Genomic DNA, 19,510 nt, shown 5'->3' on the forward strand with positions numbered 1-19,510 from the left:
TTCAAAACGATCGTTTATTTTTTATTTAACGATTGTTTTCCTTTCACGAAGACTGGAGAATTTATTCCTCTCCTATGGTATTTATCGAATTGGTACACCAAGGAACCAAAGAACGGTTAATACTAGAGTTGTGTAAATCTGAATGAATCTGTGCCTTAAAAGGGATTCATGAATCTCTGGGGGATCCGCAAAGATTTATATGAATGAATCTCGCCAAAATATTCATTAAGCACAACACTAGTTAATACAAATTGTTGGTATAACGTTATGACTGTATTATTTGGTAAAACTTTACTGTGGTACCACCATTTTTTTCTGTGTCGTGTGTGATGCCACACTATACTGTGCTGTGTGTGTTGGGTAGCACTGTAGCACACGATCCAAAACTAATTGCGTTGCTTATGGCCTAGCGTCTGCTCGGCTGTTCTGCTGATGACTCGCTCCACCGTACGCCAGTGGTCATCGAGGCTTCCCCAAGCGATGTTGCGTAGCCCTCGGCAATAGCAGGTGTTCGCAGCCGATCCGTGTTTAGGCGTGGGTTAGGTCGGTGACGCAGAGTCGAAGTGCCTTCCGTGTATGAGAACGTGGTCTATTTGGGAATATGTCTGCTGTGGTGATCTCCAGCTGTAGCTGAAACGAGGTTTGTGCTGGAAGAAGGTGCTACGGATGTTCATGTGCCTCGAGGATGCGAAATTTATGAGCCGGAGGCCGTTTTCGTTGGTTAGCTGGTGGACAATAAAGCTTCCAATCGTTGGTTTATAGGCCTCCTCTCGCCCGACCTGAGCTTTTAGGTCTCCGATGACGATCTTCACATCGTGTTATGGGCAGCGGTCGTACTCCCTCTCAAGCTGCGTATAGAAGGCGTCTTTGGCATCATCACTGCTCCCAAGGTGTGGGCTGTGTACATTAATAATGCTCAGGTTGAACAACGCATCCTAGCTGTTTTACGTCCCGTAGGATGCCAGGACAGGGTGTACAGCGTGGGCGTGTCCACGCACGCATCTTATTCTAATCGCCCTTCCTATCTTCCTACCTGCCCTAGCTTCTTTGTTCCGCTCCGCTGTGAACATTCATTTGTGTTTCCTCCTGTTTGTTGTGCATAAGTGCAGCCGTTGAAAGTGTATGAACGCGTGATGATAGGACATTCCTCGCGCCTAGGTCTTTTTACTGTATTGAGCGCAGTGTAGTAAACTGTCGACAGATTTTTTGATTTTCGCTGTAGTCTACTTGTCGAAATCATTGTTTATCAACGACAGTGAACTCGATCATGAAACGAATTGTGGGTATATGACGTGAATCGTCTAAGACTATCAACGTAGTAGCATATGAATTTCAACGACATTCATTTGCATTACCTTGATCAAATCCTCGTTCAAATGAATGTCTTGTGAATGTCATTTGAATTTTTTGTATGCAATGTAAATCACTTTTTTCGATAGTCAAATTTAATTTCGTACCGACAAACAAGCGTAACATATGAAAATAATTTATAAAAACTGTTTTTAAACACATCACACTTATTTTTGTATTTCAAAAAGAAAACTTTAGATGAGACCAAAACAATCGCATCACAGGTTTTACTGAATGTTGGCTGGTGGATATTCATATGCTAACTTGATCATTGGAATCCCTGAAAAATTAGCGTCATATGATTTCACATAACAGAATGAATGTCAGCAATTGAATGTCAATGAACGTCAACGTTCTCAACACTGATTGTACGGTACTTTCTTTTCTGTGCTCTGTCCTTTGGATTTCACACTCATTTCACACTGGACATGATACATATTTTGTTTGTGTGCAATGAGTAGAAAAAATGCCCAAAATGCGGAAAGTTAGACCATACACTCCGCAGCTTGCGCATTTTTTCTACTCTGCACCATTTTCTCATATGGCTGAGTCCCATACAGTTCAAAAAATGTATCAGTCTTTCTTGGTCTTTTTGCTGCTTTGAAAGTAAGGGTAGCCAGCTTTGAGTTAATAAGTCCACCATCTGTGTCCTTTATTTTGATGATAGTGACCTCTGTTACTTTCTAATCTTCAAGCTTCTCCAGAATTTCTCGTTCTGTTAGTGTGAGTATATCATACGATCTTTTCACTACGTTAAGCGTTGAATAATCCGACTGTAGCAAAGTTCGGATACTTTCCGATAAACGTACGCGCGTGTAGCTAGTGCTAAGTTACACTTAAGGTGGAATCGCATACGGATTTGTTTATTTAACCATGGTTTAATCTGCCGTCTAGCGTTCATTTTGGATGAACCGCGTTCATTTGTCATTCATTTGTGTCAAATTAAACCATGGTTTAAAACTAAACAAACGATTGTCACGCACCCTAGGGTTCTGCGGGTAAAAGTTTCGAGCAGTATAATAAACCATGGTTTCTGGCATCGCATACGCTCTGACTTCAGCGTTGACGATGGTTTATTATATGATATGTACGTTATATATTTTAGCTTTTTCTTATAATTTGAATGCAGTTTCTAATTGAGCCAAATGCCTTGCTTCGATACGAATCAGTCGATATAATTTTCTATGCATGAATTAGTGGCAGAAGATTTATTTTGCATTAATTCCCGTTGTAAAATTTCCCACCACTTGTACACAAACCGAAGCAAATGGCAGAATGGCCAATGTTTATTCGAATTACACAACGTAAAAGATTTCACAGGTTTGTGTTTTCCATATCGTGTTGTTATTTTTTCATTTGTAGTTAATGAAAATGTACCAATGCCAAGAAAACAACTAGAGAAAATTTTAAACAATAAAGAAAAACAAAGAAGTTGTTTTTTTATTAAAAATTGATTTGAAAACGTTCAGAATAACATTTTAAATTGTGTGTAATCAAAGCGCAAAGTAGGCTTTGTATCAAAATTGCATCCATTGGTTTAACATTTAACCATGGTCAATTGAAACAGTACGCGATACCAAATTCGAGCGGCTAAAATAGACCATCGCTTAATTTAAGCCATGGTTAAAAATTAAACAAATTCGTATGCGATTCCACCTTTTATTTAGAAACGGTTGTAAGTGATATTCGTAATTGATTTCCTAAGTGGGCGCAAGTGCTTTTGCACGTTTGCTTTTCGCGATCGTTAATTTGCTACTGATCTTCTTGCGGTGGTCAGTGCTCGTCGCAGGGCTGACCCCATGACCGCTCGTACTTTGACCCCATATCGTAATCGTTATCTTTCTTCGTTCCTTACCACGGGGTTCTAGTTCCTACTTGCTATAAACTCGGGAGCTAGGTTGCCCTCGCTAGCTAGCTCCTTCGTATTCTGTCACTTCGCTGTTGTTTACTTAGCCGCGTGTGTTCACTTGCCAACACCGACAATTTGAAACTTATAACGAAACTGTCATGCTGTACTCTGGTATTTTTTTTTGTCACATTAAGAGCCTGCTTTTCGGACTTTGCCCCCTAGTGCACTTTCAAATGAATTCTGCGCCAGAAACGGGTTCAGTTTGTCACAACTTTTCTCTGCCTCGGTTGCTTCAATTAAAAAGAATTATTCATCGTCGTAGTTTATGCTAATATTGTGCAGGTCCACGTCTTGTTTGGAAGCTTGATGGACCAACATGATGTTGTGCAGAGTTATTGGAAATTAAAAAGTGCTTTTCACATATTCGCTGCATAATTTTATGTATGCTATACTTCGGAATCATTTTACTGGCTTTAAAGCTCTCTCTCTCTCTTGCTTGCTATCACTCTCTGCGTCGTCAGGCTCGCCGCTGCAGACGTTTAAGCACTGAGCTATTACAGTTTTTTGATAATAAGTAAAAAAGTAGAGGAGATGGACCAACATGATGTTATGCAGGGTTGTTGTGGCTAAGTGCGCACCGTGCGTATAGTGCGTGAAGTGCGCACTGTGTCTATCATCGTCAGGTTAGAGCCCTCGTCCGCGCTGCATTGGGCTTTCACGTTGTAACTGTCCGGGTGTAGCAGGGAGTGATGTCTCTGGCCGCAGGCTGTGACCTCGCAGGTTTGTTTCGACCTGCATGTCTTATCCGAAGGAAGGCTCAGGCAGTTTTGGCACAGGTTCCTCTGCTTTACTACTTCCATTCGCGCGGAGAGCGGCATCCGTTTGAATTCTTTTCACTCCTTCACTATGTGACTGGGGTTATTGCAAACGAAGCACTTTGCGACAAAGCTACCTGTGCTGATGCTCTCCAACTACTTCACCACTGGTTGATCCGCTGGATCGCTAATTTCGACGGTCGACGAGGAATGGGTGAACGTATGCGATCTGTGGAGTGGTTTCACGAGAGTTCGACCTGCCTCGACTTTGGCGGAAGCGTACACCGTAACCTCGCATCAATCCTCCATAAGCTCGTCCATGAACGCACCAAACTGTCTGATGATCGTCCATTCAAAATGGCGTTCAAATCGCGCCCACTCTAGCCGCCTAGTTGCAGGGAGTTTCTCGACCACCTCATCTAGCAACATTGGGTTTGCTATGTGGTCCGGCATCTCACACGCGGTAAGGTGGTCGCACAGTTGTTGAACCGCTAAGCCGAACGTAATGAGTATGTCCAGACGTTCCGGCTTTGGTGCTTCGATGGCGCGGACCTTTTCGATAAGCTCTTTTATCCGAAGCGCGGGGCGACCGTATAGCCTTTTCAGCACATCCATGATCAACGGAGCGGCATTCGGAAGCATGAGTTTCGATACGACGGCTTCTCTCGCTGCTCCTGTCAACGCGGATGATGTTTTCTAGCGACGAAAACCCACAAACCCACCCACATGCGTTGACTCCGTATAGCAGCTATAAAAGATCGACCATTCTTTAGGCGACCCAGAAAACGTGGGATGCTTTGCTGGCCAAACTTTCCTTGCTGCTGCCTCGTCAGCTAGCAATGGCTGTCTCTTCGGGGTCGATGGCTCCTTCGATTCGGTTCGACGGGGCCATTTTAATTCACTGGTGTTACTCACCGAACTGACGAAATTTCTTCCTCTTCTCTAGCATCTTGGATGATGTGCTTAAGCTGCTAGCAAAGTCATCCACGAAACGAGAAATCTTTTTCTCCAGGCTTAGCTTTAAGTTCGCTAGTTCTGCCGTTGCCGTTGCTTGCAGGAACTCCAGTTAGAGCGCATGCTCCCCTTCCAGCTGCTCAATCCTGGCTGCCTTCGATGCGCGTGAACGACACGGAGGTTTTCTCAACACTTAACCGCGATCTTCCTCCAACGGACGCGTTGGATCGATCCCGATCCGTACGCCATCGCCAAATCCTTCTTGGCCGCCACCTCCTTCGGGGTGGTCGCCATCGCCGTTTTCTTCGCACGCGCGGCATGCCCTTGTTCCTTTAACAGGCTTAAGCATGTTTCGGCCTTCGAAGACATCAAACTCGTCTTCGTTTCGGGAAATGCCTTGCAACGTGATTCGGAGGTTTCGCTGCCCAGGCGCTTGGCATATTTGGACTCTCGATGGCCCGCGTCTGACTGGGCTTCTCCACCCAGGTTCCTTCCGCGTCTCTCCATCTTCCCAAAACCCATTTCGCTCCCGTAAGCTGGCCTTGTGCATCTTTTGCAACTCCACTCCCGGTTCTTCACTACGGCCGTCACGTTGGCGCAATCATAATGCAGCCACTTTAAACATCACACAGACTTACACTCGTTGCAAAAACTCGCGCAGAAGGTTTTTGAAGAATTTGTGAAAAAGTTTTTTTGTTAACAACAGTGGAAAAGGTTTTATTTAAGAACTGTGCAAAAGGTTTTGTAGCAATGTTCGGATTCTTTCCGACTAAGAACGTACGTGTTGTCTAGTGCTATGTTACACTCTATTGTTTCTAAACCGATCGAGCCTAGGTGTACCGGTATTCCTCTGCGACTTAGTGTTCTCTGGGAATTGCTCGGGGAAGTGGTTTGGGAAGTCTTCTCTTAACCTAGTATCACAGCTAAAACGAAATCTAACCTATTCCCTCCCAAGCCCATGTATTTGCCCCACCAAACGCACTCCTTTGCGCAGTGTTTGCTTTGCATTTGCAGTGGCACGATGCCGGTCGCGGTCCTTCTCTGGAATTGTTTCAAATTCCTGATTAAAAGTTCCCGCCTGGGTATTTATTCTTTTACCGCATCCGCCGTCGCTGCTGCATCACGTTGCGTTGGAGGCGTCTGGCCTCTGTTAGCTCAGCATTGGCTGCGGTGATGTCTCGTCGGGCCCCGAGAAGTTCCTCCTCAGTCTCCTTGCGGTGATCAGTGCTTATCGCAGGGCTGACCCTGTGACCGCCAGTATTGACTATCCACGTACAACATGGAAACAAGTCTCGTAAGCCCTTAACGGGCAGGCATGACCAAGAGGTCGTTACGTCAAGAAGTGGAAGAAACTTTTAACATTTTTTTTAAAATACAAATAGCGCTCGTGTGTCAAAACGCTCTGAGTACGCATAACCTCAAAAACGTCAAACATTACGATGCAATCTGTTAACTAACAATCCAGGGTCGCAGGAAAAACACCAGGGTCGCCAAATCCCGAAACTTGACCTACGTAATAACATCAGCCACGGATTCGGAAAGGGCCAGCCGAAATTCATCCGTCTTCGTCCACAGGCCCCATACATTTTGATAGTAACAATGAATCGGTGATGCTGCAGGAGAGGTGAGTGCGGGGGCCGGTGAGTGTACGGAGTTCTGTGCAGCTTGAGATGATGATGATGATGACGATGAAAGAGTGCGGTGAGAACGTTGTTGCTCAGTTGTGCGTCGGTTGGTGGATGAGGCTGCGTGCAAAGCTCGGTCGAAGACCGGGACGGTTCCGGGTCCAGTGTAGTGTCCGAAGTGAGGGTGAGTGTTGTGACGGATTGTGGTGGAGCATAGGAAATCAGTATAAGCTAATCGAACTCGAAAAATTGCTGGTTCCGAGGACGCCCTGTCCGAGAATTCACGAAACCATGCGGCCACGTGGACGACGAGAGAGTCAGTGCTAAGGTCTCTGTCATTATTCACCAGTTTCCTAATGATGACATCTTCGGTGCCCAGCTGTCGCTTAACCAAACTATCAACCACTTCGTCGGAAACCAACGGGGTGATTCTGGTGAGGTATAGCCAGAATCTTGGAGGTACCGTAAACAGAATTCACCGAAGATTAATCAATAGTTGCAGTGCCCTGGACGATGCGGGGCGTGGGGTCGGAATCCGGGGGTGAGCGGGCAATCAGATGGCGCTTGACGGTGTTGGTAGCAACCATATCTCCAGCGTGAGTCCGGCTTGGCTGTGAGAGGCTCACAGCTCCAGTTGGCGTGTGGGTGCCGACGGTCGAGCTAGGTCCGGTTGCGGAGGTGGCAGGTAGAAAGACGTGATGTGGTCGACTCCGAAGGGCTGGGGCAGGAGAGCGAGATGGCGCTCGAGCGACTCTCCTAGCTCCCGCTTGATGTCAGCCAGGGTATTGGTGATAAGATCACGCATACTCGCCCAGCCTCCATTTGACCCCGTCCTGCAATCCTGGCACATTCACAGGAGCGGAGACTCCGGGCGTTTAAGCTCCTGCGTAACGGCTCTGGAGACACCAAGGCACGCGTAGTGTAACGCACACCTGCACAGCCCATAACAGAAGTAGAGGTTGTCGCCACCCACGGGAAGCCGCTCCCGTGACATTCAAAAAATGGGATGGGAGAACAAACAGCAGTGCGCAAGCGAGGCGTGAGCGAGGAAGCGCAGAGAGCGATGACGTGCATTCTCTTTTGGCTTATAATCTGACTGAGAAGGAAGTTTGATTTTACCCATAAAGTGCGAAATATTGTTCTTTTGGTCACTGGACCACCGATCTAAGCTTTGCATTTTGTTGTTCAAAAAGCCTAAACGAATTTAACGACTGACTCCCAAATCAATAATGTGCAATCGGTCAGCTACAGGAAAATTACTGATCATATTCAAATTTGTAATATCCTCTAAAGGAGAACGTTTTGTTTTGTGATGCTCCTTGTTATCCCTTGAACGAAAGCTGACATCTGTACGTGGTGGTGCAGGTCGAGAGTCGAAAATTACCTTACCCTCCGGCTGTACATGCACTCCAACAATAGTGGACTTCGTGCATCCATGTTTCGCTGAAAATCCCATAACCGACTTAATAAAAGCCCGGGCTCGTGAATCAGCGATAAAAGCACCCACACGTACTTAGATCGTCATTTTATATTTCATTATTTATACAATCTACCCCTCCACCAGTATTCTCAACAACGATGTCAGGATATACGGTGTTAGTATTATCAATATTTACATCTACACACCTACTACCGCCACCAGTACCTTCAGTACTGGAGTACTACAGTCGAGTACCGCGTATGTCGCATATCTTCTGTAGTTGGTTTTTACCGTCGACATGTTAGCATCGCAAAGTAAATTTATACTGATTTCCATTTGGTTATCACTTTATTGACCGACGCTTTTTCTCCAAAAGTCGTTGCTGTCACGGAGGTCCGCGGTTGCTGAGTTATGAACTGGATATAAGTATGCGTGTATTGATTTACGCGATGCCCTTACCCACCGTTTTCGCTAACTGTTTTTTTATACTTTTCTTTGTGCACCTTCCTACAAAGCATGTGTGCCCCAAATATGTCCGTCCGCCCGTCTACACCATGCAGTCTAATTCGGACGAAAATCTTCGTTCCCGTTCAACAGATTCAAATTGTTCGAATTTTACTTCGCATTATCGAGTGTACCAAAACGAATTGTTTTTATTCGAAATAGTGAGAGTTTTCCCAGGGACTACTGATATACTTCGAATTATCGGGTTTCGAATTATCAAACGTTTGAATTAGCGAGAGTCGACTGTATTATCATACATATTTCCACAACCCTCAGTGCAACCAACGTGTTGTGCCGGCCGAAGAAGCAGATCCAACTACGATTCATATGTTGGACGACTCCATCGCCGCATTGTCGAGCGGGCCCATGCTGTCTCCGTAGTCTAGCTCGTCCTCGTCGGAAATATCGTCCAGATCGTTCTCCTTGTTTTCGGGGCAATCGCGACACCGCGACTCATTGATGCCATAGTTAAGGCAGTACTGGCCTATACATTCGCAACAACCATCGTGGAACCAGCTGAAATCGGAGAGAATCGACCGTTAGTATAAGACGCTTGGTAATGAGGATAAGGTGTTAAGAGGTGGGGGTTCTTACCGATAGCTGCTGGCCCCCATCGTTCGACAGCTTTCCTTGCACTTGTTCCAGGACATGCACTGTGCTTGGTATGCAACGGTGCAGTTCACCGTGACCTTGTTGGGATCGTCGTAATTTTGCTTCAGATCCATATCGGTTGAGTCTAAGGGGAAATAGATGATAGGATTAGAAGAGGCATGGACACGTATGCTCTCTCAAGCAGCAGTCACAACACTTACGGACAATATATTTTGTACCACCGTCTGCCTTGGGCCCGTACAGAGCCGCATCGATGTCGATCGGAAACGAGTTCACCTTCCAGCGACCCTGTGCGTCTTGCTCAGACGTGATCACGTCGTACAGGTTCGGGAAACCCTCCAGGTCTTCGATGTGCGACTGCTTTGACAACTCGTTGGAGGTCTCGTTCGGCTTCGGGCACATCTCCAGGCAGCTGCAGCACTCGGTGTACAGATAGCTAAGGCATTCCGCGCACTCCTTGCAGCAGGTGCAACTCTTCATGTTGCACTTACAGCTCTGCGTCAGCATGCACTTGGAAACAATGCTGGCGCACACCATCTCGTTGCAGCCCGTCGCGAGCTTGACGCAGGCGAGCAGTGTCACGATGATTCCGAGCAGGAAGGTGAAAGTTTTGCTGCCCGCTCGCGTGCGTTTGATGTGCTCCATGCTGTCTACTCCTTGTGCCCTGTTGGAAGATTATGAAAAGTGGACGAAAACAAAAAAACCATAAGATGCGCTTGTCCAGACAGAACGGACCAGCAGTCCTGGGTCACTAGATTCACTCCTTTCCGACGGATGCATTTTCTTGCCGAACCGAACAAAACTCGGCTGGTAAAGGTATCAATTACTTTCGCCCGGTTAAAATACGTCAAAAAAGCTTTCGAGAGACACTTACCACGTACGTCGTAGTAAGAATGGTACGTCGTGAGAAAGAATCAATAAGAGACGATCGTGTTCTGTTACCCTTTTCCACGATGAACTGCTAGCGCTTTTGCCCGCTTGTTCGATGAATATTTACCTCTGCCCTTGTAACTGGGTGTCAGAAAATCAACAAACACAAAACACAAAAACACTGCTTTTTGTACTCCACACACGTACACCTGCTGAGATCACCACCACACTCTATCCTAAACCTAGCATCGCTACGCCTTATAAACCGAAGCTGGGTACTTGCCGGGTACCCTACAGGCACTTGCTTCGAGCAGAGACTGGATTTCAATGTGAAAGAGTGAGGTGGTGATATCCTTTTCTCTTTGACACAAAACTTCTCCATTCTCAACAACGCCAGAAATTTCTCCCCATCCTGCCGATCTGCTGTCGTGGCTGACTGAAAAATCGAGGCTTGTGATTAAATTGTTGAGGGCTTCACACAGGACTCCAAGTGAGCAGTACGTTCTATACATTCACAGGCCTGCGCGAGAGTATATTTTGACATTTTCGCATGTATTGTCAGTCTTTTGCGTCTCGTGTAAACTAGGCATCAGAGTTGTTTGCACTATCGATAGTCGAGATTCTTTTTTGCGCTGGTTTTGTTCTCCATCCATTCCAACAGCTGCAACGAATCGCTGCTTTTTTTTAATTTTCTTGAAGTTTTTCTTAAAGCATGTGAAAACATACACCTTCCTGGATGTCGCAAGTTTGAATCGAGACGAAATCGACAATGAACGAGTTTGTTAGCAGTACCCATATATTATACTCGCAAATTATGACTGCGCGTTCGCGTTCTCGACACTCCGACTCAACTAACTTAATGACAATTTTCATATAAAAAATAAATCCTGTTTTCTCGGTTCATGTACTACGTAAAAATAAAACTTTTGAATAAAACAACATGCCAAAAATGTTTTCTTTGGAGAGAGGCTTTGTTCCACTAGGGGATGTCGTGTCACATAAAAAAAATGTATGATGCCAATAGCGAAAACAGAAATGTTGACACTACCAGCAGAAACACTACCTGTCGATAGCCAAAATTAAAAAAAAATAAGATAAGTTCTGGCAATAGGTAGTCAAGGGACCAATTACAAAACTCCCTTAGAACACGAGACTGATGAGCTCTACCCAAAACTGTATAGGTATGTCTGAAAAGTTTATGTAAAAATTATCTTCCCTACCCATTTTGACAATCTCCAAAAACCTATTGTTTACCCACTACCCTACGCTAAAACTCATCTGATGCTCAGGTTGTATGTTACTCTACCCGGGAATTGTGCCTGTTTATGATATAAAAAGAGCTAATTTTGTAATGAGTGTAATAACAAAAGCACAAAAACGGGGGTCCGCGGCAGCCGAGCGGTAGCTCCGCTTAGAAAATCGGCCCATGAGCGCCGGGGCTCACCACCTCGTGGGTTCGAATCCCAATCGAGACCGGACCCTCCCCTGTACGAGAGGACTGACTATCCACGTACAACAGGGAAACAAGTCTCGTAAGCCCTTAACGGGCAGGCATGACCAAGAGGTCGTTACGCCAAGAAGAAGAAGAAGAAGAAGAACGAAGAAAATACAACGAGAGTTAGTATTTTTTCAATGTAGCACGACATCCCCTAGTGGGACAAGGGCTCTCTTCGAAGAGAGTTACTGTGGCCGATATACGGTATTTTATAAATCGGTGGGCAACCGTTCCTAATACCGGGGGTAGCACACTCGAGATTCGCACTCACACCTTTGGCGTGGTGTTTTCTCGCGCTACCGCTGCTCTATTTATTGTTTGCCATCAAAGGGGGGTAGGGTTTAGTTGGCAACAAAGAAACAGAAGGTGCAGCAGAAGCTCGTGGTCCATCAGCAGCAGCAAGCGACACAGCAAACCGTACAGCAGCCGGCACCGAAGAAACAGAAGGTGCAGCAGAAGCTCGCGGTCCAACAGCAGCAGCAAGCGACACAGCAAACCGTAAATCAGCCGGCAACGAAGAAACAGAAGATGCAGAGGAAACTTCTGCAGACGCAGCTAGAACAGATTATGTTGGAGAAAGCAGTTCGATTATCGGTACGCATCTCCGGTGTCGACTCAACGATACATGAGCTGGCGGATGTGCCCATGCTAAGTGAGTTGCCCCTCCCGAGTCAATCCGTTTCAATGCCTCGGCTTTCAGCGCATTACTCACACTTAGAAGGCTTACCTATTGCATCGTACGAGTATGCGGTACCGCGGATCCTCATTGGGGTAGACAACTACAGTTTGGCGCAGCCCCTCAGAAGCATCCAAGGAGGAAGCGACCAACCTTGACGCTTGTCAAGTAACACGCCAAGATCACAGATTGTTTCCGAGCGGTCCAACACGCACTTGTCCACATGGTAGTCACACGAGACTTGGACCCTAGAACACGACACTTATCGATAGACAGGGATAACGCATTATAATTACACCAGACACTAAATGTGGTCAGGGCCGGTTGAAGGTGACCGCCATCGTCAAGATCTTTAACTGCACCATACAGCTTAAGGATCCTTTATACTTGTGCCCTGCCCAACTACAGTTCATTGAGTCGATTTTCCTTCTTTCGCTGCTTTTGTATCCTGTTAAGCCACTCGATCACGCCTTCCATGTCGTCTTTGTGGCATAACGAGCATTCCATGACATCCAATTCCTCTTCCAATTTTATAGCCAAAAGGAAGACGGAAGGTGGCTAGTTGTAGTTTTTGTGGTTTCATTTACTTCCATCGGCTATATGCTTCGAGAGATTTTTTAAATCCAAATCGCATTCCAACAACGCAACTGGACAACTTCACCGTTTGTACAGTGTTCAAGTCACTGTGTTGCCGACATACCTTCACGTCCTGTCGTAAACTTTCAATAGAATCTACCAGCTGCTCCATCTCCTTTCCTGCAAACATAACACAGTAACGTATAATGATTTCATGCAGCTTTAAACGTTATATTCAATAACATTTGATGGTATTTCAATTGGGAGGACGGAAACGACACACTTCTCGACGCTGCCCCATACAAAAGGTAAACAACACTTTGAAAAAAAGCGAAAAAATGGCTGGCCGTCGCGACGTTCCAAAACGACGTCACCTACGTGTCGACACGATGCGTGGATACGAAACGACGCGCGTCGTTATCGTCGAGCAGTTTCAAGCACCTCCTGGTCGATGGATCTCTATGTGCAGTGAGCTTCTGTTGCACCTTCTGTTTCTTCGGTGCCGGATGCTGTACGGTTTGCTGTGTCGCTCTGATACGAAACGACGCGCGTCGTTATCATCGAGCAGTTTCAAGCACCTCCTGGTCGATGGATCTCTATGTGCAGTGAGCTTCTGTTGCACCTTCTGTTTCTTCGGTGCTGGATGCTGTACGGTTTGCTTTGTCGCTTGCTTGCATTAATACGTACGTATAACATTATAGGGCTTTCAGTGATAAACGCTCATCATTATTCCTTAATTATCCTGATCATAACAATCCCCTTCCCTTCTGTTCTTCTGCTGGTCAGAAGACTTTCAAATGGGTGACAAGGCCATTCTACTCGTCTCCAACCAGCAACCCCAGGAGTTGTACCAGCCCAACTCCGGACGTCCTCTCGTGGCTCGCGCATCAGTCTTGGTCCGAGTCCCCTGGGTCCTGACCCCACTGACAATCCGGACCTCGACGTCTTCACGGTCCTGTCCGTTGACATAGTTGACGTTGACTAACTTCCGGACCAGAGGACTAGATATTTAAAACCAGGATTAAAGATACCTTACAAGGCCCGTTCCGTCTGCGGTACACTACCATACCCTGGCCTATCAGGGCCTCACCCTGGTCGGGTACCCCTCCCACCCAGATCTCTGTTCGTCACCCACCCCTTTTACCAGGGGGTCCAGTGGAGCCACGAGGAGGCCAGTATTCCGGGCGTTCACGCCGCACAATAAGATAGGTAAAGATCTGATTGGCCCAGCCACGACAACCGGCCCGATCGGCACTTCCCTTCTAGCTTTGTTGACTGTGCCATCTGTGGGACATTTTTGTCCCATAGGCAAAATACGTTGTGCGGGCTGGTATTCCTGCTAGACTGCAAGCGGTCAACTTTATACTGCTGCAACTTTATACTCCTCCTCAGCATCTCGCACCGTCGGGAAAATTCGCAGGTTTGCGACGGTCCTGCTTTGAGCGGTGCTGGTGTTGTGATGTGTTCCGTGGTGTTGTGTCCGTCGGTCTGATGTCCACGATCTTCCGGCGACGTGCCTGCTCTCCAGGCAGCCGGAACTGTGATGGATGCCGGGTGGCCGCCGTGCAGCTTCGGCGACGAGCCACTCGTTGCGGCAGCCGAAGGGGCATCTGACTTTTTCTCCTCCCTAGTTACTGTTAAAGTTAGAATTAGACACGAAAGACACAGTTTAGGTTTACACACGTTTATTCCATGGTTGTCCGTTTGCTACGACTACAAATAATTCACCACGCGCATCAGTTTATATACAGTTCTGATCACACCAGTGATGCCAAATCCTAAACTCTCCATGCAGAGAAATGTCAAACGCAAGATAATTAAGACTAAGGTGTGCCAAACGTTGCTTATCTCTAACAGTTACGTGGTCCGTCCATTGCATACGTAAAGGATCCGGCGTCCCAGTTAGCCTGAGCTCCTCCAGCAGTTTGTGCTCCATAAACGTAGAGGTGGAACCATCGTCAAGGAGGGCATATGTGGCTACCCGTCCACGCTTTCCGTGCACGACGACAGGTACATATTTTAAAAGAACCTTTTCGGAAGATCCCGTATGATTGTTCAATTTTTTTGGTTTCCATTTGTGTTTCGTATGGCACCAGCGCTTCCGGATCGTGGAGCAGCTTATGATGTTTGGTGGTGCATCCGTTTGCTCCACACGTGGCACTTCGAACGGTGATAGCCGATGCACAATTTGCATAACCGACGCTCGTTCACGAAGGCTCTCGTGTGCAGATCACCAGCGTGCTACACGAGTCTCCACACAGCATACACGACGTGGCGGACGCGCTGTAAGCCAAGGGGATGTGTGTGTTGACCCGGCTGGTGTGCGGCGGACCTGGGGATTAGAATAAGGCTGGTGGAGCTGTTGATGCGAATGCTGCGTGCTGTTGATGTGGCCGGCACGCAAGGTACTGTGGTGCGCGAGCATAGTCACTTGCGTTTCGGCGATCCTGGGGCCGGCTTACATCGGTCTGCAGCACATACGGAACCACAGCGCTGCCGTCCTCCGCTAGCTTGCCGATCCATCTTCCGAAGTGCTCGAGCGTGATTCGACTGCCGGCGTACTCCTTCACCTCCGCTTGATATCGGGCCCACTACTTGCATGTATTTTGTGGCACCTTGCTGGTAAGGCCAGCAAGCGCTACAAGCTGGGTAATCGTACCACAACCACGTTACAAATATTGCCAATAAACCATTCACCATCACTAAAGATACCATACTGTAGTCGCAAACTACCCACGGGCACAAAAAAACATCACAGGAACTTGCTACATAACGTAAACAACGCATTAAAATTATTAACTTATTTTCTAATCCATCTATAATACCTTAAACTAATACAAACGGCTCGCGCAAGTACGCTGTATGAACCATAAATACGCTCAAGTGGGCCACATTATACATACTCAGCAAGGCCACATTATACAAGTACTCCTCCATTCCAGATGCTCGCACCGTGGCACGAAGACGACGCACGGCAAACCCGAAGTCGACCAATGACTGCAACTTGTCCGCCCGTGGATTTGGCATACGTCACACTCCTTCAATCATAGATTCAACCATTAACTCTGGGCGCGCATAGCGTGCCTTCAGCGTGGCCATCGCCTTTTTCAAACCGGCCAGGAGCAATAGCAGATGTCCCACGGTTTCTCGGGCTCACCCTTTAATACTCGCTGCAGGCGAAGCAAATTTTCTTCGTCGCTGTACCCGCATAATTTAGTGGAGTGCTCTAAATTGCCAAGGAAGATCGGCCATTCTTCGATTGCTCCACTAAATGTGGGCAGCTCCTTCGGCGTCACCTGGCGTGCCGAAATTTCTCTTTGGCTGAGCCAAGTGACGCCATATGTGTTTTGTGCCTGCGAGTTGTGTGTGTATCTAGTTCTGTGCAGAGTGTCCAAGTTATCGGCTGTGGCAGCGTAGCTGTCGCCCCGCGCATTTCTCCGTCAATGGTGATCCTGTCCATCGTCGCGTCGGTCGGCCATCGTGAAATACGGATTGTGCGCCTCCATTGCGGGTCTCGGCAAGCCAGCTTCCATTGCGTGCCGCCATTGTAAAAACTCGGGCGAACGCTCGGAACTGTTGGCAGGCAGCGGATTTTTGGTGCTCGCGAAATTCTCGGCTTCGTTTTTCCCCCCGCGTTTATTCCTACAGCGATCGGTCGCGTACAACCACTCCTCGGCTTTCCCCAGGCTTCTCACCGAACCAGCCTCTTCCAATATAATCTGTTCTAGTTCCGTCGGGAAATCTTCCGGCGACGTGGATGCTCTCCAGGCAACCGGAACTGTGATGGACGCCTGGTGGCCGCCGTGCAGCTTCGACGACGAGCCGCTCGTTGCGGCAGCCGAAGGGGCAGCTTTTGCGGCCTCACCCGGTAAAGACGGGTTGCCTCGCTGGTCCGGCGACAGGCCACTTGGTGTAGCAGCCGGACTGAAGCCTCCGGTTCCTGGTCGAAGTGAAAATCCCGCGTCGGTTTCTGCTCCGACGCTTTCGCCTTCCACCATTCTTTCGATCGACTTAATCAAATGGACACTTACTTTCAAACTTTTGTTGCAAACACTTTCAACGGGGTGAAGGAATTGTTTGGCAAAGCAAGAAACCAAAAATTTACTCTTTATTGTCCGGTGTTTGTAACAGAGTGAAGTTTCTCCCGCCTATTCACCCTACTTATCAGTTTGTTTATCTCTAATCTATTATGCGGACTTGTTGCTTGCTCGAATGCTGATCAACGACTCTTACATCGATCACTTACACTACGCTTACATATTACTTACATTTTTAAGACACTACATAATCGTTCCCTTTTTATCTTACAGGTGCTGTTTGAGAGATTTCGGACTTACGGGTCCGAACTGTCTCTGACAATGGTGTATCGAAACTGCTTTGGAAGGACCATCTAATTTAATTTTGTAAATAAAAAGTTTTGTAGAAGAAAGCTCTCTAACACCCCCTACGAATACATCATCATTTAACTAAATGTGGTAAAGTTCCTCCTTGTCCTGAACTTCCATCCCATCCACGCTGAATAAAGTTGTGGAATTTTTCTTGGCTTCTACAAATATAACCATTTTTTCCTCTTTCGTTAGGAACCACTGATTGCGAAGTTGTGGCCCTAAGATAAAATCGTCCGTCATACGGAAGCGACCGTTTCTTATTAGCTTAGGTTATGTTTGAATGAAACGATGGCGAGCTTCGTGGCAACGTTGTTCTGTGAGCCTGCCAGCTACCTGTTGAACTATTTTTGTGCCTGATTTTACACATGGCTTGATTTCGAAAGCATAGCTATGCTGCCTAGGTTCATCAAGTACTCCCACTCCAAAAAGGTCGCCAAATTGAGAAACAAAAAGATCGAGAATTTGTTTAGCTAAACACCAATATTGCTGGTGAGCCCGTGTCAGCAGAATGGTCACACCACAAAAATAGAGTGAGAAGAGTCCAGACATCGCCACCACATACATTGACCCAAGTCATCATTCGTTGATCATCGCGACGCGGACGAACACGTTATGCTGCGTTGCAGTTCCCATCGCGACGTGGACCACCCGCAATTTGCATGGTTGCAGTTCTCATCTCGAGCAACGAGCAAGACCGTGAACCAACGAGCAGTTGATAGTCAGCACTCAAACAGTAGAGTTGGGTATCAACCCGCATTTAGGCTTAGGAAATAAAATAAGTGGTTTTTAAAAATCCAAAACCCGGTAGCCGTGCGCTAATTGAAGTGATTGTAAGTTTGGAACAGCATGCAATCCTTGAACACTATAGCGCCAAAATAATGAAGGAATGTCCGAAACTCGCAACATATCATCAACATATATTAGGATGTAAGTTGCGCCAATATTATTTTTCCGTACGTAGAGACATAGATCTGCATATGATGGCTTAAATCCCAGCTTTTGGAAAACTGTCTCTACTGTAAAACTGTATTCTGACTCCATACTCTCGCGGATTGCTTGAGTCCGTAAAGACTTTTCTTCAACAAACAAACTTTGTTACTATTTTCCATGGAGTATCCTTCGGGCTGCCGCATGTAGATGTTGTGTTTCACAACCATTTGCCTTCGACTTGCTACTGTAAGTAATATTCGAAATGTTTCTTGTTTGGCCACAGGAGCAAAAACTTCATCATAATCAAATGCCAAATTTTATATTATTTTTTATTTTTTAGTACGTTTGAGGAAAAACTTTTGTTTTGAAAGTTTATTTTTTCATTTAATTTATTTTGTCATCAACTCTTGTCACATCAGGCTCCTCTCGGCAAGCTCTTCACATTCGCTATCTACACAAAACAAGTCAGCTGAGGTCGTGTCACGTAGCATTACTAAGATGAGCCATCCGAATTTCTAATTCTCGAGGGTCAGGCCATTTGGGAGGCGACGAAGCCCTGTCTTAAGTGTGTCGAAGCATATTCTAGCACCCAGGGTGGCGTCGATTGGTCCGGGATGATAGAACTTCCGGACGATAGGGCGTCTTTCTTGGCCAGCAGACAGTTGGGGATTGTACCGGACAGGACAACCGCTGCCTCTTAGCTCACGGATCTTAAAGAGCTTGCCACCTTGATGCTCTCTGTGACTGTATGCCAGACGGGCGCAGCATACCGAAGGGTCGAATCCACGACCGACGCGAGGAGACGTCGTGCCACGGTCTTCGGGCCACTGTGGTTACGCATCAGGCCATTTGCCACGCACAGCGCTTTGGCCGTCGCTTACTTTACATGTGGGGACCATGAAAAATGGTCGTGGATCATTACGCCGAGATATTTAATTGCCCTTGAGAACGGCCGCACTACTCCATTTATGCTGACCAGGCTTTGTACGTAGCTGAGTCGAGTTAGTGGCGACGAGGCGCTGAAGGCACGGAGCAAATGAGTCACTCCGGTGCCGGCTCGGACTCAACATGGAGCATCGTATGATGCTTCTTCTCACACACCTGGTACCTTGCTGGATGTTGCCCGGAGGAGCAGTTCATACACTTCCTTGTGTTCTGTAGCTGATACTTCGCATCACAGACCGCGCACGCAACTCCGAACATACCGTGGTGACGTGTACCGTCGCGTCCGGGCTTGCCGATCATCGTTGTGGCTTACCAGCGTTTCCTTGCTGGCAGGCACCGCTGCAGCAGCGGCTGGCTTTCCCGTGTTCGACTTCTTCATGACGAGTGCCACGATCAACCCGTCATCCACCACGGAGGTGATGTCGTCCGCGTCGGCGATCTGGTGGGCCGATTCTACGGACGTTTGCACCACATCGGTGCCTCGCATCAAGTGGCTGGGGG

General features: G+C 47.1%; 1 protein-coding gene across 1 annotated transcript in view; it reads right to left on the bottom strand.

Annotated features, from left to right (window-relative positions):
- Positions 1-8,840: 8,840 nt before the first annotated feature.
- Positions 8,841-19,510, bottom strand: part of LOC131265906 (protein twisted gastrulation-like) — a 206,522-nt gene continuing 195,852 nt past the window's right edge. Inside the window, exons 7-9 of the mRNA XM_058268250.1 lie at positions 9,330-9,793; positions 9,112-9,253; positions 8,841-9,033 (exon numbers count right to left, since the gene is read on the bottom strand). Coding sequence (XP_058124233.1) covers positions 8,841-9,033; positions 9,112-9,253; positions 9,330-9,774 — 780 coding nt within the window. The 5' untranslated portion in view covers positions 9,775-9,793. The remainder of the gene's footprint in view (positions 9,034-9,111; positions 9,254-9,329; positions 9,794-19,510) is intronic.

This window comes from Anopheles coustani, chromosome 2 (genome assembly GCF_943734705.1).
Source record: "Anopheles coustani chromosome 2, idAnoCousDA_361_x.2, whole genome shotgun sequence".
In the NCBI taxonomy this organism is placed as follows: Eukaryota; Metazoa; Arthropoda; class Insecta; order Diptera; family Culicidae; genus Anopheles; species Anopheles coustani.